We start from the raw sequence: 26,127 nt of genomic DNA, 5'->3' as shown, positions 1-26,127 counted from the left end.
TAACAACCAGCCTTTCTTTTTATACTTTTTTGCAAGTGGAGGGGAGGTTTCACTGTGTAGTATTGGCAACCCTAGAACTCACAAAGATAAACCTCCTCAGTGATGGGATCAAAGGTGTATACAACCACACTCAGCCTCTTTTTGTTTCCTTACTAGTACTTCCTCCAAACTGGATATATGAACTTATAAAACACACTGAATAAGCACATACACATTTTGTATATTTTAAAGCAATCGTTAAAGAATTCTGATACTTTTTCAAATATTTGAGTTTCCTTAGCTATATCTGAGCAATGACAACAGCACATGTCTTGTGGTATGCTACTCCTATCCATACAGCATTTCACTTATGAGCATGTTGTTCTTTTACAGAAGAATCAACTATAGATCATGGTAAGGGACTATAACAAACAGAAGGAAGAAAAATGGTAACAATGCAAAATTATATGAGTCAACAACAGCATTCTGGAGCATAAAGGTGTATATTAACTCACATTCGATTAGGTTATTTTGAAGTGGTGTTCCTGTTAAAATAATCCTCCTTCTTGATCGTATAGAGTTCATAGCTTTAGAAACAGCAGATGCTTCATTTTTTAGAATATGGCCTTCATCACAAACAACAAAATCAGGGCCTATAAAAATGTATACAAAAACAATGCTTAATTTAAACCCAATGAAACTAAAAAGGCTGTTCCTGGAAACTAAAAAGGCTGTTCTATGGTTAATCATTTTATAATGTTGGTCTTGAAAGAAAGTAACATTATTACAAGCACAATCATATTTTATGTCTCACTATGTATGGTTGAAATGGCACTGATTAGTATTAATCAAAGCAACCACAGCCAAGTACTAAAGTATTACTATAAATAATATTAAGGTCTATAAACCTTGAAGACTAAAGCTTAAAGATTTTACCAAAAGCCAGGTGATATTAGCACATGCCTTTAATCTCAGCACTCACTCAGGAGACAGAGACAGAAGGATCTCTGTGAGTTTGAGGCAAGTCTGGTCTATAGAGCAAGTTCCAGGACACCCAGGGCTACACAGAGAAACCCTGCCTGAAAAACAAGCAAACAAATAAACAAAAGACTTAACCAACATAAAAAGAGCAAGAGAAATACAAGTGAAGAAGATCACTCCCAACACACCTGGGTTTTTCAAAAAGAACTATCTTCTGGGGGATGACAAAAAAAAAAGAAATAACTTTTAGAACTAAGATACTTTAAAATGCTTAAGCACTTTTAACAATTAGAATGGAATATCTTCAAAGATAATATTTTGGCTATAGATTACATTAAAATTATCACAAAAGACAAAGAATATATATATATATATATATATATATATATGAAAAAGACAAATATCAAAACTCTATAAGGAATAATATAGGGGCTGAATACAGAAGTGGCTCAGTGGTTATAAAAACTTGATGTTCTTCCACAGGTCCTGGCTTCCACCTCCAGCACCTAAATCATGGCACCCAACCATCCATATCTCCATTTCCAAGAGATCTGACACATTTTTCTGGCCTCCATGAGCAACAGGCATGAACCTGGTGCACAAAAATACATGCAGGCAAAAACACCCACACATATAAATAAAAATAAGTATTTTAAAAAGGAAATGATAAAAACTAATTACAAGAAGTCATAAAACATTTGCAGTTTATTTAAAATAACACTAAATGCTGAGACTATTTTATGTTTTAAACACATTCCTCTTGGTATATGTTATACATGGTATATATTATGAGATACTCATTGCAATACAAATAAATAGTTTGAGACTTAAAACTATCTCTAATCTTAAGGGACAGTGACAAGGACAGGGGAAGGATCAAGCATTCAAAACCCACCTCAACTATGCAGAAAAAAACCTTGTCACCCCCACCACACACACATACACACACAATTTAACAAAACACTAATGGAAAACCAAAGTATTATTGAAGTCATAACAAGGATAACCTAGACATTTAAACTTAAAAATTAACTAACAAGAGGACTGGAGAGATGGCTCAAAGGCTAAGAGGATTTGCTGCTTTTATAAAGGACCTAGGTTCAGTTCCAAGGACCAAATGACAGCTCATAACTTTCTGTAATTCCAGTTCTTGGGGACCTCACAAGTTTTTCAGGCATTTTCAGGTGCCAGACACACACATGGTACGGACATAAATGCAGGCAAAACACTTACACAAAAAATACTTTAAAAATAACTTAAAAATTAAAGTAAATGAATACATTTTAAAGTAAAATAAGCATCATATCACCTAAAACTACATTTAGAATTGTATTACACATTAACCAGAATTTACTAAAGCAATGTTAGACTACATAAAAAAAACCATTCATTTCAGAGCAAGCTGGATACTGTACACCTAGCACCTGGAACTGTTTCCTGGGAAGCTGAACAGCAATAGACTTAATTCCATAGAAGGTTTAGAATTGAAGGCATTTACTCAGCTAACTAGCCCTCCTCTCCTTTGTGTTCCTAAGAGCTCCTGCTTGTCCTCTGATCTACTAGTCTCTCCAAGAATTATTTACATTTTTTTGCTCTTGGCTCTATAGTGATCTGTCTCTTTACCTCCAGTCTCTGTCACATAACACTAAGTCTTGTTTTAAATCTTTTGAGTATATTCTCTTAGCTTCCTCTTCTCACCTAAAACTGTAGCAACTTTGTTGGTGGCTAAGAAAGCAAAAATTCATGAAGTGGCAGCAATGTGCTCATGAGTTAAATAACTGGTAAATTGCTATCCGAGATGGACTAACTAGGAGCCAAAGAGAATGTCTAAGAATCTCAAAGTAGTGGACAAAGAAAACAGAAGCATACAGAATTATATACCGGCTTCCAGTTTCCAATAGCATTCAGACCACCATTAAAATAAAAGGGAGCCAGACATATGATTTAGTAAGTCAAAGTGCTGAGGCTAGTTGCAAATGCATGAGCTCTATTACAGAAACCCACGGTGGTGAAAAGGTGCCAAAAGTTGTGTTCTGTCCTCTGTACATGCAAGCCATGGAACACATATGTTTACATTCATCCATTCTACTCATTACTGTAATCTCAAACCCTCCCTCCCCTCTCTCTCAGACTAAGTAGGATGAAATTTAAAAATAAAATAAGTCATTGCATCTTGAACTGATTCTGGAATCCATTCTTGCACCAATTCCCAGAAATTGAACTAAGATCATCAGGCATGCAGAATAACAGCTTTCACCCACTAAGCTACTTTAGTGCATGCCCCATCCTATTTCAGATGGACATATGATCTTACTGCCTCCATTTCAGAAATACTAGGATTACAGATGATTTGCCATGCCCAGCATATAAAACTTACTTCAAAATTAAATTTCAGGCTGGGGATGTGACCTAGCATGCATGAGGCATTGGGATTAATCTGTAGTACCACATCATCACATAAACCATGTTACAGGGTTAATGTCAATAATTCCATCACTCAGGAAGTGGAGGCAGGAGGATCAGAAGGCAAAGATGACCCTCTGCTAGTCACAGAGACATCCCTGTCAAAATAGGGAAGGCTATGATTATAGGCACATGCCACAATGCCTGATTTTAAAAACTGTTTAAAACCATTCACAAGATACACTGAAAAAAACCTGCTGAAATGATACAATAGTTAAAATTCTAATACACCAACCTCAGATCGTAACACGAAAACTCAATAGCTAAAAGTATTAAAGATGATTTTATGTTATTTAAATTATATTTAGAACTAAGAAAAAATAAAACCTAATGGACAAAGGAAACAAGTACTGGCTACTTAATAAGTATTCAATTAATACCTCTTAAATTACAGATAAACACATATATTTCAACTGGCTTTGTCATGTCAGTGCTCATAGTACCTTACCTGGATCAACTAAAGCTTTATTGAAAATTTCTTTAAGTTTCCGACTCTTCACATTCCTTCCTTGAGCAAGATTTCGGTACATCTCATAACCTATGATCATAACGCCACCATCTTCTTGCCATCTCTGTAGCATATAACTTCTCTCCTGAGGACGTTTCACGGTTGCTAATTCAGAGACCTTGAAAAATAAAGGTTTAACAGTAGCTATTAAAACAACTGAGTTTTAAATACTGCCACTGAAATGTGCATTAGTAACTAAGAATCTTCTTTCCATATAGGAATCTCATGCTATTGCTTCAATAGGAAACATAACTAAATGTTACCTCAACTTTTTCATCATCATTTAGTCCCTCCTGCCACTTCTCAAATTCATTCATCCAGTTCAAAGCAGTGTTAAGAGGACAAACCACTAAAGCTGTACTGAAATCCAATTTGTCACACAAAAGAACTGTGTGAAGAAAACTGACCACCTACAATAAAGTAAATAAAGTTACATTTTCATTTAAATATACACAAAACAAATTAGAAAAATCAAACAATCACAATTTACTCAGTTTGCTTTAAATAATGAGCCAGCCAAAAAAAGCAAGATCATAATTCCAAACCCATACAAAATATAGATAAAGAACTATAACATTAAAACCAGTCCTAGAAATGAAGGAGTTTTAGTAGTGAAAAGGACTTTAAACTTTTATTACCATAACAAACTATAAAGTTCAGTAAGAAGGCCGGGCAGTCGTGGTGCATGCCTTTAATCCCAGCACATGGGAGATAGAGGCAGGCTGATCTGTGAGTTTGAGGATTGCGTGGTCTACAAAGCAAGTTCCAGAACGATCAGGAATGTTACACAGAGAAACCCTGTCTTGGGAAAAAAACAAATTTCACCTGGTATCCTTGAAGCTGCTGGTAGTCACACCTGCAAGCACACTGCCTCAATCCTATCAGCACCTTTACACAAACATCACTCTTTTTGGAGTGCTGTCAAGAATATTTGGGTTTTTAACTTTTTCTTTTATTTGAGATTATAAAGCAATAGTATCATCTCCGCCTTCCCTTTCTTCCCTCCGAAACTTCGCACGTACTCCTCCTTGCTCTCTAGCTAATTCATGGTCTCTTTTTCCATTGTTTTTATGCACATATATGAATATGCATACAAAAACACCATCTCTTTAAATATGTTTACCCTAACTCTTGATCCTCCCCTTTTAACAGAGTATCAGAAAGTACATTTTTAAATTTCATTCCTCACCACAATATGCAATATACAATACTTGAGATGGGACCTTATGCTTCTTTACTGCTGTATCTCTACCACCCACCTAAAACACAGCAGAATCCAAAACACTTATTAATATATGTGCAAAATGAATAGGTTTATTTCCTTTTTTTAAAAAAGACTTATTTATTTATTTATTATGTATACAACATTCTGCCTCCATGTATGCCCGCACACCAGAGAAGGGCACCAGATCTCATTACAGATGGTTGTGAGCCACCATGTGGTTGCTGGGAATTGAACTCAGGACCTCTGGAAGAGCAGTCAGTGCTCAACCACTGAGCCATCTCTCGAGCCCTAGGTTTATTTCCTATAGCTCTTACCTGCAAGGTCTTACCAAGGCCCATGCAGTGGGCAAGAATACACCCTGAACCTGGAGATTGCTTTGTCTTTTTCACAGATTCACAGCAGCAATCCCACATAAACTGAACACCTAAGAATGAGAAACCAAAACTTGTAAGAAACAGTAAGCTTTTAGATTTTGTTTTTTAACATTTATTTTATGTGTCTAAATGTATACTATATGAGTGCTGGGAATCGAACCAAGCTGCCATACAAGAGCAACAAGTACTCTTAGCTACTGAGCCATCTCTCCAACACCCAAGAAATAGCATTCAAAAAACAATGGGCACTAAAGATATTTTGTTGTTGTTGTTGACTAAAGACATTCTTAATACAAATAGAACTGGTTTTTTTCCTGCTAAAGAACTAAAACACAAGCAGAAAATGGGGGGATGTCTGTTCAAATACCCTAAAGTATAACACTAGATTTCTCTATACCTTAAGATAGCTTTAAAAGGTAGAAGAATACTTGAAAAACAGAAACTTTAACCAAAGAGGGCAGAGCTTCCTATCAAATACACATTAAAGGCTACAGAATCAACCAGAAAACTATTCCGGGAAGAAAATTCTTCGTTGAGCAATAGAAACTGAACAATAAACAGGGCTGGTAATCCAAGAAGTAGGAACAGCTCAATTTCCCTTATGGACTACTTCACATTTATATTTAAAATTAAAGTAGTAGCTCTATAGTAACACAGCAGAGAATAGGAACAGTTGAATAACTTCCTAATACTAATGTAAGAAAATCAATAAAACACTTACTTCAAAATGCTGAAATGGCACTTCCCTAAGAAAACTTTTGGTTAACTGTGTTTCTTCCTATCTGCTCTAGCCAAGCACTATGTACTCTGCTTCCCACTTGTAAGAGCACTTCTTGCCAATTTAAAACATTATGCTTGCAGTCACCAAAACTTGTTCTCCCTTCCTGGTAAGATCTATAACAGCTGTAATCATATTATTGCTCTATAATGTATCTCCAGTGATTAGCAAAATGCTAGACAAACAGAAGAAAACAAAATATAGGTAAAATTTAGCTAAAAGTGATTAAATCATTTAATAACTTCTTACCATCTACTTGGTGGGGTTTCAATTTAATAACCATGTTTCTATGAACCTGCACTAAAGGTTCTTTGGTTTCTTCATCTTCATCTAAAACCAATTTGGTTGTTATTGGACACTTGGTAGGTGAGGCATCCTCAATTTCTATCACCTACAAAAAAGGGAGTTGTTGATAGTTAAGCTCACAGAAATCTTTCAAGCAATGGTGGAGTAGCAATCGTTTTTGGTTTTGTGTTTGTTTTTTTGTTTGTTTGTTTTCAATACAGAGTTTCTCTGTTAAGTCCTTTCTGTCCTGGAACTCACTCTTGTAGATCAGGCTGGCCTGAAACTCACAGAGATCCACCTGCCTCTACGAGCCAAGTGCTGGGATAAAAGGCGTTAGCCACCAGCTTAGCATCAATCTTAAGATAGATTTTTCCAAAGCATAAACACACCTATACCCAGGTTCATATTTTCCAGAGAAAAAGAAAATTTCATATAGACTTGAAATCACTATAGCACCCAAAATATTGGAATACAGTTGTATTAAGTAGGATTTTAAGTAAATAGCTCTATCAGTCAGTGAAGTACTTGCTTGTACAAGCATGTGGACACGAGTCCAATCCCCAAAATACGTGGAAGGAAGAAGGGAACGAGAAAGGGTGAGCAGGCAGGTAATTAGGCAGGGGAGTGGGGAAAGAACAAAAGGACAAAAGAAGGCAAGAAGGAAAGAAGCAAGCTATCCCTTGTGGTAGTAGAGAAAGGCAGATTCTATCACTCAGAAGCCAGTCAGCATAATATACCTGGCCAACTCCAAGTCCCTGGGAGTCCCTATCTTAAGTGCGGTTGATAGTTCCCGAGGAATGACACTCCAGGCTAAACTCTGCGTTCTACATAAATATGCACCTCACACACACACAAATACAAATATACTAACAAAAACCTTAATTTAACATACACACGAGAACAAGTATGTGTACACTCATTTTTTGTCAACCCTAACTAACACTTTAAAGATAGGAACTAAACAACAGACTTAGACCTAGAAAACTGCTTACATATAGCCCAAACCCAATGATGTTTTAACAAAAGAAATGCTTATGTGAACAACTTATTGTCACATGCAAAAAACGAACAAAAATTCTTAATTAGAAAAATTGTAGAAGTGGGGTATGGCTAGATAGGAGAGCTTGCCTAACACGTGCCAGGCCCTAAGGCTCAATTCCCTAACATAGAAAACTAAACAAAACGTTGTGTCAAGCATAGTAACAAAGCCTATACTCTTACCACCTGGAAAGTAAACACAGGAAAATCAGGGGGTCAAAGACAGCCTAAGCGAAATATTGAGTTCATAAACAAACTTTGCAACATGAAACATTGTCTCTAAAAACTGAAAAACAAAATATGCCGTTGAAGTGGTAGTCAACCTCTCTCCCATTCCTAAATGCTGGGGTTACAGGTGTTTACCACCACATCTAGCCTAGAAGTTATCTTGAAGCAAACATAAAAAACTAGGAAATTTTATACATAAAGATTGGAAATTAAATCACAGGTTTGTAATGAATTACAAGGACACTAAATTTACATGAAATTTGAAGTGATAAACACATCAAGAATAATACTGAGAGACAGAGTTGAGCATATACATTTAGGTCCAAATTCCATTTCATTTTGCTATGTAAATTTTCTTAACATTAGTTTCTATACTTGAAAATTAGGAATATGTTTCAAGAGCCCTCAGAGGAACTGTGGAAATTAAAGCAGCATATATTAAGAATTTAGTACATAATAAGTATTCAACAGTTATGTCCTAGCATAGACGGTATCATGCCATATCACAAGGAACAGCCACTACAAAAAATTTAATTTCTTAAAATGCCTTGGCCTGTTTGCAAGATATGGTAGGCAAAATGTTAAAATGGCACCAGCATTCTTGCCTCTTGGTATAAACGTCCTGTATAATCTGCCCTCGTTGAGTGTGGTTAAGACCTATAAATACAATGTGATATGAGTCCCAGATATGAATAATCATCATTTAACTCAGACTTACTCAAAACATACTCTCCTAAGTAGGCCTGAACTCAAAGTTAGCCATTCAAAAGATTGAAATGCTTTCCTATGGGGCAAAAAACGGAAGCAACATGTCATGTAGCAGAAAGAAGCATGTAGCAGAAAGAAGCATGTAGCAGAAAGAAGAAAGAGACTATGTACGTGACTGCAAGAAACACACCATGTTAAAGAGTTGAGAAAATAACAAAAACACTTAGACAAAAGGATAGCCCTGGTTAATTTCTTAAACTTAATGAAACACTGAGCAGAGGATCCAATAGAGTCATGCCTAGCTAAGTCACTCCCAAATTCTCTAATAATGGTAAGATAATGAATTTATCTTCTTTAAAGAGGTTAAGTGGATGCAAACATTTTCAAATAGGCAGAAAACCCCTTGATGTCTGCAACCTCTTTCCTTGGGCAGATCTGAATCCTCTGAGATCATTACACAAAGTAGCAGGGAATATGAGTTCTCCCCCTCTACTATGGTATAGAATGTTCTGCATCCTTCTCCTGGGTTCTGATGCATACAAGCACGTGGAGGGAGAACTTTTTGTCTTGGAAACTTTGCCAACCTCGCTTGCATACAGGAGCTGGCCACTTACCCAGACCACAGTAGAAAAGCTTACTGTGACCATGAGTAGCACCTGCTAGTAAAGATGGGAAGTTCTTTTCTTCCATATAATATGCTTTCATTGCTTAGTTCCCTAACTCATTTTAGATTAAGTATATTCATTATTATTTTTTTACAGTAATTTTCACTTCATAGCTTATTCTCTATCATTATTTTGGCTATTATTTTTCCTATGGTTCTTAGTGGTGTCGTAGCTGGCATTTACTCATTATAAATTTATTCCTATATCTGGTTTAATTTTGGGTTCCCTTTATATTGGGTTCTGAGTGTTGATAAGGAATGAGCTCACCATAAAAGGCAACTCACAAAGACACCAATAAAAAGTCAACAGGTGTATGTATCCCAAGGTTATAGAGGTCACAACACAGAAAAATAAAAATATAGAAATTCAAAGCAGTGCAACTTAAAAAGAACACATTTCTCAAAATCTTATAACTTGAAGAAATAAAAAATAATATGACCTTATAATAATGTTTAAAATATCCTTATCTTTTTAATGCTATAGTCTCAACTATTAATAGATGATGATACCAATTCTGGAATCTACTCCAAAATAATCCAAAAGTAGGTAAATATATGAAACAAATCTGGTACTGTTAGTAATGGATGATGCTGGAATAAAAGATACATGGAGGATTACTATATAATTTTCCACACATATATTTGACAGCATTTTCACTAAAAAATTGATTCAAAAAGAGAAATCCCGGGGCTTAGAGAGATAGCTCAGAGGTTAACAGCACATACTGCTCTTGCAGAGGACAAGCATTCAGTTCCTAGCACCCATTTCTGAAAGGCAGCTCTAGTGCCTAGAATCCCAATTCCAACAGACCTGACACCGTCTTCTGGTCTTCATGGGCAAACATACACACATATGAAGCAAACCCACATGCAGACATACATATAAACCCATAATTTAAAATAACAAACTTTAAAAAAAATTATACATATAAAAAAATCAATTTAAAGCTGACACGAGAACTCAGCAGATAGAGGTACTTTCTACACAAGCCTAACAACTGAGTGGAACCCACATAAAAGCAAAAGGAGAGAACCAATCACAAAGTGCCTTCTGATAAACACATGTGCATCATGGTACATATGTACCCCATACACACAATTTTAGAAACTAAAAAGAAATTTTACAAAGGAAGTCATTTTCCTAACTAACAATATTACAATCATTTGTTATCATGTAACAGTCTCAATTGTTTTCAAATCCTTAATTATACAAGCATAGCCTAATAAGCATAGCATGCTAACACTGGTGTAAAAGAATTTTACCTAAAAATCTACAGTTTATTAAGACATTCAACTCTTGAAAACCTGTATGCATCTGTGACATATGTCTATGAAAGTTATATATCGCCGGGCGGTGGTGGCGCACGCCTTTAATCCCAGCACTCGGGAGGCAGAGGAAAGCGGATCTCTGGGAGTTCGAGGCCAGCCTGGTCTACAAGAGCTAGTTCCAGGACCGACACCAAAAGCTACAGAAGAGAAACCCTGTCTCGAAAAACCAAAAAAAAAAAAAAGTTATATATCACAGAAATACAGTGGCTACCTCTCTTAATTTCTCTCTCTCACGTTCTCTCTCTGCAATACGTTTTCGTCTCTCTTCTTCTTCTTTAAGGGCATTCTGGGTTTCTGTTCTTAGTTTATCATCTTTTAGAATCTTCCGAATTTTCTTTCTGCCTTTTCCAGGGGACTTAGAATCATCATTTTCATCCTCCTCCTCCTCTTCCTCCTCCTCCTCATCATCTTCCTTTTTTTCTTCTTCAGAATGGGTCTGTGGAATTCAAATACAGAGAAAAACAGTAAAAGTGCTCTAATTCATTTATTTCATGTTAAATTGTGTAATGTGCCAACAAGGGGCAGATGAAAAACTTTATTAATTATATCCAGAAATAAACAAGTGTTGAATAAAACTTCAATTAAACCAGAACAAAAGAAAAGAATCAGGGCTAAAGAATCAAACAGGTATTAATTTTAAAACTGTATACGAATAGCTAACAAGAACATGAAAAGATATCCAAACTGACAGGTCAGAGGAAAAAATTCAAAACTGCAATTAGGTACCGTTTTATGCACATTGTAATTATTATTATTAATAAAACCAAATTTTGTAACAAAAAGGGGGCCTGCTTGTTGTTGGGGTTTTTGTCCCGCCCAGTACCCCACAACTGTTTAGCCCCAGAGAAAAATCACACATAGGTCTCCATAAATTATAAGCTGATTGGCCCATTAGCTCTAGCCTCTCTCACTAGCTAACTCTCACATCTTGATTAACCTATTTTTCTGATCTATGTTAGCCATGTGGCTCAGTACCTTTTTCAGTGGGGCAGATCACATCCTGCTGCTTCAGTAATCTGGGCAGGAGTGGGAGGAATCAACTTCCTCCTTCCCAGAATTCTCCTGTTCTCATTGCATCATTTCTATTTCCTGTCTGGTTTTCCCACCTATACTTCCTGCCTGGCCAATCAACATTTATTTAACACATGACTGACAGATTACAAATTCTCCTGCACCACTTTCCCCCTCTTTTAAAAAAAAAACAAAGGAAAATATCCATAGTCCATTTTTTGGGAATGTGGGCATAGTATTCTAGGCTACTTCCAGCTGGTTGGGGGCACTGATAATCTTATAAGGAACCTAAAGAAAATTTAGAGTTATAATCAAGTCCTGATTGGAGTATCCTGTGAGTCTTGATCATCTCAGGCAGCAAAATTTAAGAAACTAAATGTCAGTGAACATGAGGCAGTACAGTGCTTTTAAGAATGCTAAATGATGTAACCAATATAGAAAAACTACGTGGAAATCTGACCCAGCAATTACAACTTGCACACATACCAGAGACAACTAAATGCAGGAATAAAAACAAATATTTACAGGTATGTTTATAATCGCCTGACTCAAAACAATTAAAAGGAAAATAAGCGATGTCCAACAACAGGTGAATGAATACTCAAAATGTGATATACATATACAACAGTTTATCCAGACGTAAAAATGAAATGCTGATATATACTACAACATGAATTAAACCTGAAAACAATTCATCAACAAAATAAGATAGGAAGGAAAGCAAATATTTTATTGTAAAAGGTACTTTAAATGTCAAATTCATAAATCAGAGCACACCAGAAGCAAAATAGAAATCAGACAGAAAAATGACAAAGTTCAGTTGGCCTTGGGCTGAAGAGATGTCTCACTAGTTAAAAGGGCTTGCTGTTCTTCCAGAGGACCTGAGTTCAATTCCCAGCACCCATATCCAGTGACTCATAATGGCTCCAGGAATCCATTGCCTTCTTTTGGAGTCCTACCTGCACATACATGGCATTAAACACAACACACACACACACACACACACACACACAGAAATTATGTTTTAAACTTCTGAAAAGTCCAGTGGGCCTGAAATTGTTGTTTGTGAAAACAATTAAGGCCATTAAATAGTATATTCTAACATGTTTCCAAAGTTAGTTTTTCAAAAAGTAAAGCCTTCTGGCCTAGGAGATTGTCTCAAGTGAAGGGTAGGTATCTAACATGCCTGAGGCCCTATATTCACATCAGCACTCAGAAAGCTGAGAAAAGAGGGTCAGGAATTCAAAGCCTACCTCAGAAACAGAGTTAGTTCAAGGTCAGGCTGAACTACATGAATCCTATCTCAAAAGAGGAAACCAATATACTGTGTGAAAAAAGTATTTTTGTGAATTTAAACAAAGAAAAAAATGAATGAAGATAGTTATGTTTTGGAGCTGGAGAAATGGCTCGGTGGTTAAGAAAGAGCACTGACTTCTCTTGTAGAGGACCCAGGTTCAATTCCCAGCAACCACATGGCACCTCACAATTGTTTAAAACTCCAGTTCCAGTGGATCAACCACCCTCACACAGACACACAAGCAGGCAAAGTACCAATTTGCATAAAAAGGTAATGATTGTATTATATTACAATGTTTTAAATGTGAATACAATAACATTAAAAATGAATTAAAGACTTTCTGCTAAAGGCAAAGAATAAGAAAGAACAAATGATTCTTTCAACAATAGCAAGAATTAAATAATAAAATGTAATTACTGAATGGAATACAAACAAAAATGGTGACCTTACTATGAAGTATAATATAATGGGTGAATAATAATTCAAACAAACAACAAATGCCATTATTACCTTATTTTCACTGGAGGAATCCTCTTGAACTTTAATCCGTCGTCTTTTCTTTTTCTGTTTATAACTCCGCTGATTTTCTTCCAATTCTGCTTTCTTTGCAGACCTTAAGAAAATTTTAAATGTAAAATAAAGTAAAATAAAATGCTTACTGATGAGTATTACTATTCTGGAAATACCATGCCAGGATCATGTATATGCTGGCACACATACTACAGCACTGAGCAGCATACATATGCCATGTTATTATTTTAGTAATAATAAAAGGCACAAATCATAAAATTAAGCATCTTAGCAATTTTAAGCATATACTTTAATAGTATTAATAACACTGACTTTTTCTGAACACCACTGCTCAAATGTATGGCATGCATATAGCATGCAGCAGACTGCGGGGTTTCATTCTCAGCACTACAAAATCAAAATCAAGCAATTAAAAACATTAACGAGGAGCTAGGACTGTAGCTTAGGTGGTAGAGCGCTGGCCTACAAAGCACAAAGCTCTAGGTCTAAGCCCTACCACAGAGTAAAATGGTGCTAGGAAACACCTGCCATCTCAGCACCCAAGAAGTGAAAATAAGAGTAACAATGGTTCAAGGTCATCCACAGGTACACAGAAACTCCAAGTCAGCAGCCCTGGCTATATAACACTGCCCAGCCACCCCCCTCCCTCCCGGCAAAAAAAAAAGGAAGAAAGGAGGGGCAGAAAAAGAGGAAGATCTGTCTGGGCCTGTACCTCATTGGTAGAATCATTGTCAAAAACACATAAAGCCCTGAGTTCAACCATCACCACTATTACAGACTAAATATAATTATCTGTTTTCTTAATTTTTATTAACATACATTAATTTGCACAATGTTAAGGGTTTCATAAACACATTTATTCCCTGTGTGTGTGTATAAGTGTGTGTGTGTGTGTGTGAGAGAGAGAGAGAGAGAGAGAGAGAGAGAGAGAGAGAGAGAAAGCACCAATGTGTAGCAGTTAAGAAAACTTGTAGGCATCAGTTCTCTCTTTGTATCAATTTATTTTCAAGGATAAGGCTTATCAGAAATTATCTTTACCCACTGAGCTTTCTCACTTTCAAAAATTAATTTCAAACGTGTGTGTGTGTGTGTGTGTGTGTGTGTGTGTGTGTGTAACTTTATTTGCAATCAATCATAGCCCTTCTTCAGAGGGAGGGGGCCAGAGTACATATGCAGGGAAACAAGAATAGCTTACCAGTATCAATTCTCTCCTTCCACCACATGGGTCCTAGAACAAGCTCAGGTCATCAAACTTAGCAGTAGGCAGCTTTACTGTCTGGGCCATCTCATTGGCCCAATTCCTAACCTTCTTTGCAAAATAAAGCAAAAGAGACATACAAACAAAAATATGTGTAATACTGACCTTGTTCTAGGCCGCTGTTCATCCTCAGATTCACTGACTTCTTCACTAACTCCTGACTCTTGAAAGTCAGTGTCTTCTGAATCCTCACTGCTCACTTGAATTTAGAAAGAAATGAGTAAATAGTTTTCAAAAGAAACAAAATCCATTTAGTCATTTCACATTAAAACACTAGAGAATTATATAAACACCAAAAGGAGAGAGACAGACAGAAAAAGAGAGAGTATATATTACTAAGAGAGTATATATTACATAAGATATACCAAATTCAAGTATTCAAGCCCACCATAGTGGCACACCTTTAATCCCAGCACTAGGGAGGCAGAGGCAGGTAGGATCTCTGTGAGTTTAAGGCCAACCTGGTCAATATAAGGAGTGCCAAGACAGCCCAGGATACATGGTAAAACCCTCTATCTCGAAAAAAAAGCAGACCAAAACATGATAAACCAGTTAATGATTCAAATGGTACAGGCTAAACAGCCTTAATCAGATCTGAAATGCACTAAAATCTGAAGTCTATGAATATCAACATATTCTATGAGTGAAAACATCTAAACTCATGTGCTAAGTTGCTACCAAAATGCAGGTGCACTGGGAATACTGCATAAGTACATGAGGCAGAGATGACAAATACATGAATTTTGTGCTAACAAGGATCCATTTCCCAAGATCTCATTATTTATATATCAATATTTCAAAAAAGGGAAAACGCACTAAACTAAAGCATTTTTGGTACGATGCATATTAGATAAGGTATACTAAACATGTATTTATAAATATAAAACTGTACATCAATATTAAAATGCAGGTGTTTAGTACTATATAAATTAACAAAATGAGAATTAGCCATACATATGTAAGTAATAATCAAAGGTAAATTAATGGAAGTAAGTCTGGGTACAAGTAAACAAGGCTGCTCAAGGTAAAATGATTATAAACTTTCTGCCAATGAAGATGATTAACAACCATGTGCAGGACACAGAAAGCCATGACCTAAGGATTCGAAAAGAGAAACAACAGCAGGCAGATTGCTGGTTGAAATCAAGACTGATATAATGACTCCTCTATAAAGAGGGAGACACAAGACAAGTCAGCTGTTGACTGCCATGGGTAATTTTCTTCCTTTGTCTGCTGTATTGCTTAAGTTGTTTGATTGGTTGGTTGTTGTTAAAGTTTTTTGTCAGCTTGACATAAGTAAAAATCACTTGGGGACTAAGAAGAGCAACTGAGAAAATGTCTCCAGTAGATTGGCCTGTGAGCAAGACAGTAGGGCATTTTCTTGATTCATGATTGATGTGCACTGGGGTAAAGGGGTGGTGATCAGCTCTGGGCAGGTGGTCCTGAATCGTAAAGCAGGATGAACAAGCCTTGACTAATAAGTCAGTAAGCAAATTGTTCTTGTTTGTCTATCGCCTCTGCTTGTGTTCCTGATCAATAATTAGGAACCAGCATTCCTCAGTAATTGAGTGACCTCAGAGTTCTAAGATGAAATAAACTTTTCCCCTAACATGATTTTAGTCATGGTGTTTATCACAGCATTAGAAACTTTAAGATATTCCTGGGTTTTTTTGTTTGTTTGGTTGGTTTGTTTGGTTTGGTTTTACGAGACAGGATTTATCTATAGCTTTGGAGCCTGTCCTGGAACTAATTCTTGTAGATCAGGCTGACCTCGACCTCAGAGATCCGCCTGCCTCTGCCTCCCGAGTGCTGGGAATTAAAGGTGTGCGCCACCATTGCCTAGCTAAAATATAAAATATTCCTGGTTTTAAGGTGTAAGATAGGCTGAATTCTAAAACTACAGAGACCATTAACGGCAAAACTGTTAAGAGTTTTCTAGTTATGCACTGGGACCAAACATGAGATCAGATATGTACAGATGCTCTCTTAGGAGAAGCGTTAAAGTGTCTGAACAGATATACTCAAATTTGAATATGAGAACTCATTCACAAAACAAGTATTTGCTTTAAAATCAAAATTAAAATGTCTTACCCTTCCTTCTATTTCTTCCTTTGGCTTCTTTATGTTCTTTAGGCTTTGTCTTTTTTTCTTCTCCGGATTCTCCATCACTCACCGCCAGTTTGTATCTCAAAAGTCTATGTCTGTATCTTGGCTTCTTAGATTCTTCGGAATCTGAATCTGATTCAGAATTGACTTGATCTGGGGCTTCTAAATGAAGAAAATATATCTAAAAAGCCCTCATCAACAGACTTTCTTTTAAGTACATTTTAAAATTATTCTCTCCATTCACAATTAGCACAATTTATGTACCTTAATACCACCACTGATAACAGGTAGTCATTTACCAGCCCCAGTTACCGACTATGGACTAACCATCACCAGTGTGTGACACTTTAAAATAAGAACTATTTTGTTTACATGTTTATTGACAGTAAGGGAAACAACGAGCATAACTTACACAATTATCGTAATGCATACAAATGATTTGTGATAATAAAGTTTCAAATATTTTTTAAACCCTCAAATGCATTTCCTGAGATTTCTTGGTCAGATAATCTTCACAGATTAAATGGCTAAGGAAATATACTATAAATCCAACATGGCAACTTCTCTGTGGGGAGCTCACCCTCATCTCCTGGTGTTTCTTCACTTTGTTTTCCAATTCTTTTTTTCTCTTCTTCAGGTTCATCATCTGAAGATCCATCCTCATCAGAGGAAATATTGGCTTTAATTTCTTCTAAAAGCATCTTCTTGGCAATTCTTGGGAGTAAAAAAATAAATAAATAAAAAACTGTATTTTGGGGGGTAAAGTACACCAAATTAAAATCAAATTCTCTGTATGAAAATAAAAATAAATATGGTCAAACAGACTTTATATTGCAAGTATGAGACAAGCCAAAAAAAAACATGTGTTAGCACAAGCTACCAATGAACACTCTTGAAAATGTTCACTGATCATTCCTCAATTCCACATAATTTTTTAATGTACTAAAAACTCTCAGGGATATAGTCTACTAAGTATTTTGACCAATCAAAAGTTGATGCTGCCATCCTCCAGTGACTACCATGTGAGATAGGCTAACAACAGTAAAATTCACTTATCCAGACAACAGAAGTTCAAATCTGCAGAGAAAGGGATACTTAACAGAAAACAAAATCTTAGAAAAGCAGTGAATAACAAACAATCTAATAGGAGACAGCACGTCAACTACAGGATAATATGTTTGGACCTTAATTTCACTTTTCTTCATAAAAAGGTTAACCAAAGTAACACCATTAATATTCGATACTGAAGCAACCATCAATCATTAGTATTAGTCAAGCTGGGGCATTGAAGGGGCATCAGTGCCACTTATAAGGTGAAAGAACGCGTATTATTATAACAGAATTTGAAGTTTCAGGAAAAATACAGAAAAATAGCTTTGCTCATACAATTTCTCAAGATGCTTCTCGAGACAAATTTGCTAATAGAAAAACTGCTTAATGAAGGCACACCTTTTACTAATATGAAAATACACTACTTGGTAATTTCAAACTTAAACTAAGAAAAATATCTGAAAGTGTAAAATAAAAGCAATAATGAAATTTTTGTACAAGTTATGGTCATGGATTGCTCTAGGTATCCTTTTGTAAATCACCGTAATTAATAAAAGAAAAGCTTATAGCAAGATCCTAAAACCTTGTCATGACTTAACATTTATGAGGTAAACAGCCATTCGGCAATCAAGACAGCCTGATTAAGTGAAAGTGGTATTCTTGTGACTACAGAACCTTTGTTTGGGTTATGTTTCATTAGTTTTTCGAAACGGAGTATCACTATATAACCCGAGCTGACCTTGAATTCAGAGAGGCCTGCCTCTGCCTCCCAAGTGCAAAAATTAAAGATATGTGCTACCAAACCTGGCCACGTTTGTTGTTTCAACCCTCTCTACCTTGCTTAGCATGATGTTTCACTTCAATAAAGAATTCCCTTCTTAGTAAGGAGCAGTAATATGTCAAGATCTCAGCTTTGACAGATAAAATGTTCGCTGCTATTTACATTGTAAGACGCAGATTAAACAGCTACAGAAATGTTCATTATATGCCATTTTGAACTATCTCCTTCACACAGATAGATCAGAAAACAACACAGAAAATCACCAGTAGATGAAGGAAGCCACGGATGACTATTTTTCTGATGGTTTCTGCTATGATTTTATAGACTAAATCATCTCAAATTAACTCTTTATAAGTTTAAGGAAGCAAGCTTTGCTCTTATACATAGGGATCAGTGTTTCTGGCTTGTAGGAAACATTTTATAAACAGTAGACTAAGGGGTGCAATATTGTATTTAGACAAGAAAAAATAACAAGTATCATTTACTTTCATCAGTTTATAAAGAGAATCCACTAATTCTTCCTCAAATTCATAAGCCATTACCAAATAAAGGAAAGTTCTTTAGAACTGAAAGAAAAGATCTTTTATAGAAGATGATTTCTAAAATCATTCTAAATACATACTAGATCAGTACTTCTCATCAACTAGGAAGAAAAATCTTTCTCAAGTTAAGCTAGGTAATAGAGTCTTTAAAAATGTGTCTATATATAAAACTTGTACATGACATGTTGGATGTTAGATTAGAGTCAGAAAACTGTATTTCACTAGAGGCTACAAGAAGATCTATAAAATCATTTGGGTAAGACAATACATTCTGAATCTTCTTACTCTAAATGTCAATGTAGTAACCTGACTTCTGGTTGTGACCACAAATTCAAAGAGCTTTAAAAGTTCATGCTAACTATAAAAACGTTAACTGTAAGCAATCACAGGATTTTTCCTCTTTCAAATTCTAGACTCTTAAGACTATGTCTAAGTGGGAAGTTAGAATATATAAATCTAACTAAAGTATTCACAAGATTTAGATTGTCAAATAACAAAGGAATATTAATGTAAACAGTGATACAATATGTTAAGTAATAAATTATACAATAAATCACTGAAAATGACAGCACAACCACGCATTAAAGAATTACAACTTGTCAACAACCTTCAGTAATGTTAAAGTATGGGAAACAATTATGGTCACTTTAGAAGCAGATAAACCACAAATTTCAGAGAATGGTCATTTTTCTCTAAATCACAAGTTAAATACAGAGTAGTGGAGACTTCTTAAGATTTTTAAGACTAGGGTTTAAGACTAGGGCATTTTCAAACTGCCCTGTAACATTATCTTACCAAAGTAAAATCTTATTTATAGCAAAGGATACTAAGGAAGTTGAATAATTTCACATAAATTATAGCTGATGGGGAACTAATGAGGTGGCAAAATGTTAAGCACACATACTGCTCTTCCATAGGACACAAGTTTAATGCCAAGCACCGGCATGATCAGGAAGCTCACAACGTTCTGTAACTCCAACACTTGGGGTAATCAACATCCCTGGCCTCTGTGGGCACCTGCACAGTTGGTACATATACCCACACATAAACTTAGAGATAAAAATAAATTTAAAAAGCTAAATGATTGATGGTTCAAGCCTCATGTCAAAGAATGACTGTTATAATCCTAACATAAATTCTGCTACATCAGAAAATTATAATTCAAAGGACCTAAGGGCTAAGACCAAACTTCAATATGAACAGAAAGCATGCTGAGGTGAAATGTGTCCGACCTACAAAGCCAACAGTGAGCCACTTTAGGGAAACTCCACTACCTTAACTCTGGAGTCATGAGCCACAGAGACATCACTTGAGAACCAGCTGAGGCTGGCAAAGCATCATTTGAGGCCTCAGCTGGACCCATGCTGGTATGCATGTGATGGATGTATAGTCATGTTCCCTAGTTGATTCTGTTTGCTCTGAAGTTCCTTTCTTGAGGCTTTCCAGGATGTTTCTGAGAAATTCATCTAGGCAACAAGGTGCCGCCTGGAATCTCAATGATCAAAATTATACCATGGGACCAAGTAGAGCATTCAAAGCAGTCAGGACTCTTATCGGAAGCATTAAAGGCACAGGCTGTGCCATTCTTGTGGCAGTATACCCAGGCAGAGCCTGATGTAATAAGAGCCTCCATTTTCCTGAAAGGGAGGGAAAGAAGAGTGTAGAAAGAAAAACAATATGGAGGGAGGGTATAGTCCCACAAACAATGAACAGGATGATGCATAAGATAGGACCCCCAAGTCCATACAAACAAAGACTTCTAAATTACACAGCAAATGCTAAGATAATATTTTATTACACCTCATCTACTAAAATAAGCAAAAATGAAAAGAAATGAGCCTGATGACACAAAAAAGCACTCAGAAAAACAAAATTAGAAAGTAAAAAAATCTGTTAGAAATTGTGATCTGAAAAATAAGTGAGTAATGAATGCCTCGGTAAAGCGCTTAAACAGGAAAAAAAACTGCCTCCTGCTGATATGTAAATCAATAATTCAAAAAAAGTGAATTTCTCTACAAGGAACTATCTGGATGGATCGCCAGTACCAGAACACTTTAGAAAAAGCTATAACAAAAATAACACAAAATGTTATATATAACCAGAAGTCAAGAACATACATTCTGGTGAGAGACAGCAAATGACAATGCTAATGAATACCAGGACAAACACATCAAAGTCATTCCAAAAGACAACTATATATGCATTCATATGCATATAAATGCAATTCACAGTCAATTTTTATGTCTTTACAATTCAAAGAATCAAAGTTTTCTTTTTTGAAAAAAAGAGCTCTAAATATAAACATGTCAGTATGTTTTTATATCTACAATAGAGTAAAATGACATCACGTAATACATCCTACAACTACAATTTTACTATTTAAGAAGCTCTAAAACAAAAAGAAAAAAAACTTCTCAACTTAAAATTACATTTTTGAAAGGGTAATAAATTAACAAAGTTTATTAAGAATTGTTGTTCTACAATCTGCATAAAGTGCAACAATGGAATATATGGCTGTTAGATAATGTTCTTGTATCCTGCAAAGATTTGTCACTTATATTGGTTTAATAAAACACTAATTGGCCAGTAGCCAGGCAAGAAGTTTAGGCGGGGTGACCATACTAGGAGAAATCTGGGAAGAGAAAAAGGCTCAGTCTGCAGTCACCAACCAGACACAGAGGAAAGAAGATGCTGCACTGAGAAAAGGTACCAAGCCAAGTAGTTAACAAAGACAAGAATTATGGGTGAATCTAAGTTGTAAGAGCTAGTTAATAATAAGCCTGAGCTAATAGGCCAAACAGTTAATTATTATTACAAGCCTCTGTGTGTTTCTTGGGGACTGAATGGCTACCGGACCAGGCAGGACAGAAACTCTGTCTAAAATATACAGCTAACAAAATAGATCATTGGCTTAAATGTATTTTATTTAGATGACATAGTTTCTGAGTATACATAACATAAAGCACACATTATACTTTCCAAGTTTATTTGTAAAACAATTACAGGGTGAAAAGTTAAGGAATGTTCACTATTTTCAGTGAGAAAAGAAGAGTAAATACATATTTTACAGCAGAGTATAAGGCATTATTTTAATCACTGTCATTTACTTCAAAGATTAAAGTTTTATACTTATTATAGAAATTTTTAAACTTTATACTAGTATATTATTTTAATACAACTTCAAAATTCCTTAATGTGAAGTTTTCTATCAAAAAAGTAAATAAGCCATGATGATCTATACCCCAAAATGATAAGAGTTCATAGGAATTCAGTAAATAATCAAAAGATAAACAACAGCTTCATCCAATCACTTCTTCAATCAAATGTCCTATAACGTCTGTCATCAGAAACAAGTAGTCCTCTTTTCTTTTTGCTAGGAGTATCAGGAAAATTAATATCAAAATTTTCAAAAAAAATCAAGACTATCAAGGTAAAAGCTGTGTGAAATTAAGAACTTATATTCAGAACCCAAGGTGATGGTGCATGCCTTTAATCCCTGTGCACCAACAGCAGAGGAAAGTGGATCTATAAGTTCAAGGCCAACCTGGTCTTGACTCCAGACCTGCAAAAACTAAAATAAATAAATAAGTAAATAAGTGGGATTGCCCATAGCTATTAATATTTTATACATGGGCTATTCTGCATAAATTACAATAAATTAGAAAATGAGTATTGCAGCTGGGCATGATGTGCACTTGGGAGACAGCACTTGGGAGACAGAGGCAGGTGGATCTCTGTGAATTTGAGGCCAGCCTGGTCTACAGAGTGAGTTCCAAGACAACCAGGGCTACACAGAAAAACCCTGTCTCAAAAATAAACAAAAAGCAAATTTAAAAAATTCTAAGTTTTAAAGGAATTTTATTGAGAAAAAATACATTAACGTCAATATAGGACATTTAGTCATATTAAGGAATTCGATCTTTAATATTCAATATTTTTTATAATAAAAACAGAATTAAATGAAAATCATTCATTTAAAACATAGAAGTTAAAAGCAAAGAATATCAGGTCAGAAAAATGAGTTACATTGGCTAACACTATACTGTAAACTTTTTATCCTGGCAAAATATTTATTTGCTCAAAGTCCCAATATCATCAAAGAACGGAAAACAAGAAAGGGTATTTAGTAGTCTGTCTAAGCCCTATCCACAGAAGGAGAAAGGTCTTCAATACTAAAACTATTTTTTTCTTTGATGAGCCATCTAGTAAAAAAAAAATAAAATTGCTAACACTTGCAATTAGTTGACTCATTAGCCAGCGGACTCTATTGTCTCTGGCACCTCCATTGACTTCATTGATCATACTTACCAGAACTATATCAAAAAAGTAATGGAAAAGAATTACCTTAAAACTGCTAAATACTCAAAACATTTGATCCCAAAAGAAAAAGGAACAAAATTCTTTATTTCAAATGCTGTTTTTAAAGCACAATAAAGACTCAAAATAATTTTACTAACCAAACAAAACCCATTAAAAAAAGCCACATAAAAAATTCTAGGGCTAGCAAATTTGTAAATATATATATACATATATATATATACACATACATACATATGTGTGTATATATATAGAGGGGGGGGGTCAACTGTAAATATATTTCAAATGAAACTGTAAAGGGACTTGTTTCACTACTTCTACCAAAATCAGATGAGTAACCATCAAATATGTTAATTATAGTTTCTATATAATTAATGTCCAGGAATTATTAGTCTCTTCCCAAGTAACTAAGCTGCATTAAAAGTACAAAGCATTCATTAATAGAATATCCACATCATGCCAACAGGGCAACAAGAAAAATTGTATATTGCCTAGATTGAAAGGCAAAACCTATTGTCCCATTCTCCAAGAGTAACAAAAACTTCAATCAACAACTCCCATAACAGAGTTTGCATTTATGAAAAAATTAATTTAGTGCCATCTATAGGAATTCTGAGAAAAAGGTACAACATTATTTAAACCATGTATACCTTCAACAATAAAAAAATGTTATGTGCCAGGCAGTGGTGGTACACACCTTTAATGCCAGCACTGGGGAGGCAGATGCAAGTGGATCTCTGTGAGTTAAAAGCCAACCTGGTTAGTTCCAAGATAGCTAGGACTCTAACACAGAGAAACCATATCTCGAAAAAACTAAAAAGGGAAAAATTATGTGCTAATATGCTGAATATACACTAATATTCTATTACTGAGTGAGGCCCACTGACAGCATTAAGTTCTACAATATATACAATTAGAAAAGTTTGGGTCAAGAAGTCCCCAGTCATAATAAAAAGAAAAGAATCACAAAGCATGTATCCACTGAACGTTCCTAATCTCAAAATTTTGATATGCTGTGAAATACTTTGGATTTGTAGATCTTCAACATTTAAATGGTAAAGTCTTGCTAAGTAAAACTGAAAAATCTGAAACACATTTGCACCCAAGAATTTTGGCTGAAAACTGTAAAACAAAAGTTTTTATCGATTGCATGATGGTTTTTTTCAAAGCAAGAACCAATTTAAAACTAAACTAAAGGTGGTGCATGCCTTTAATCCCAGCACTGGACAGTCAAAGGCAAGCGGATCTCTGTGAGTTTGAGGTCAGTGTGGTCTACAAAACAAGTTTCAAGCTAGCCAAGGCTGTTAAACATAGAAACCTGTCTTGAAAAACAACAACAAAAGAACTAAGTATTTAAAAGGTACATGAATCCTTACCATGCTGGCACAATCATATAACTAAAATAAACTATAATTTAAAAAACTCTTGCCAGGCAGTGGAACATGGTAGGTAGCACACACCTTTAATCTTAGTACTTGGGTAACAAAGGCAGGCAGTTCTCTTACAGAGAGAGAGAGAGAGAGAGAGAGAGAGAGAGAGAGAGAGAGAGAGAGAGAGAGAATATATACATAATAGCATGAGCTACATAGTGAGACAGTTTCAAAAACTCACCAACAACAATGTATTATTACTATGATGATGATGATGATGATGATGTAAAGCCTAAGGCGAAAAATCTGAGGTAACTTGTCAAATGCATAAATTTCAAAATTTAAGAGCACTAATTTTTTCTTATAAAAAAGATCAGAAAATGATACCTATCTGCTTCAATCAAACGATATCTGGTCAACTAAATAGAAATGTACAGACAGGAGGATTCTAACTCACAGTGGTATATACTTACTTTCAAATGTTAAACTAACAAGAAGTTTTTTATTTACAGTAAAATGTTGAAAATGTAATTTTTAATGATCTCAAAAGCCTTATTTTTATTTTCTTACTATCACAGCTTTAAAATACTAAAGTAAATAAAAAGAATTGTTTGTTTAGCCTTCACCAAAATATAAACATATGTGTTTTAAAAATTTAAAGTACTGACTTCCTTAATTTGAAGAATGAGAAAACTTCTTTGGCTTACAAACTAACCATTTAACTTTATTCTAAAAAAGACCTATAAACTTTATTTTATTTTAGTTTATTGATTTTTCAAGGCTTCTCTATGTAACGTAACAGCACAAGCTGTCCTGGAACTAGCTCTGTAGACCAGGCTGGCCACAAACTCACAATGCTCTGCCTGCCTCTGCCGCTCAAATGCTGTGATTAAAAAGGCAAGAACCACCACCTTCTGGTCTTATAAACACTTATGAAACATACATCATAATTAAAATTAAATGCTTGAACAAGAAAGTTTTAGATAAATTTATTGCATTCAAAGTTAAGCTTTTACCTCTTCATAAACACCAACACTGGACTACAAAAATAGAAAAACGTATAAAATTTATACACAATTTACACACAATTATACAATTGTGTACAAATTTACAATTACAATATGCTTTCTATCAAGATACATCTTGCTAAAAATATGATACTGAAAGATTTAAACATGATCTTCAGACAAATTTTTGAAGGTTGCTTAGAGCATAGTCAAATCTGTTCAAGTACTTAGTCTAAACGAAAGTAGTGCAAAGAGGTATTTATATTCCCATCAAGGATATGAGGAGTAGCTAGCCCA

At 35.2% G+C, this 26,127-nt stretch overlaps 1 protein-coding gene across 1 annotated transcript in view; it reads right to left on the bottom strand.

Annotated features, from left to right (window-relative positions):
* LOC121442727 (transcriptional regulator ATRX) overlaps positions 1-26,127 on the bottom strand; it is a 164,998-nt gene that overhangs the window by 50,922 nt on the left and 87,949 nt on the right. Inside the window, exons 11-20 of the mRNA XM_041644329.1 lie at positions 17,344-17,477; positions 16,749-16,925; positions 14,763-14,856; positions 13,379-13,481; positions 10,772-10,996; positions 6,558-6,699; positions 5,471-5,580; positions 4,195-4,341; positions 3,872-4,049; positions 495-632 (exon numbers count right to left, since the gene is read on the bottom strand). Coding sequence (XP_041500263.1) covers positions 495-632; positions 3,872-4,049; positions 4,195-4,341; positions 5,471-5,580; positions 6,558-6,699; positions 10,772-10,996; positions 13,379-13,481; positions 14,763-14,856; positions 16,749-16,925; positions 17,344-17,477 — 1,448 coding nt within the window. The remainder of the gene's footprint in view (positions 1-494; positions 633-3,871; positions 4,050-4,194; positions 4,342-5,470; positions 5,581-6,557; positions 6,700-10,771; positions 10,997-13,378; positions 13,482-14,762; positions 14,857-16,748; positions 16,926-17,343; positions 17,478-26,127) is intronic.

The sequence above is a fragment of the Microtus oregoni genome, unplaced genomic scaffold (genome assembly GCF_018167655.1).
Source record: "Microtus oregoni isolate MIOR12 unplaced genomic scaffold, Mior012 000094F_ref0000399, whole genome shotgun sequence".
Taxonomy (NCBI): Eukaryota; Metazoa; Chordata; class Mammalia; order Rodentia; family Cricetidae; genus Microtus; species Microtus oregoni.
Note: the sequence above shows the minus strand (reverse complement) of the source record. Positions and strands in the feature narration are given on the sequence as shown.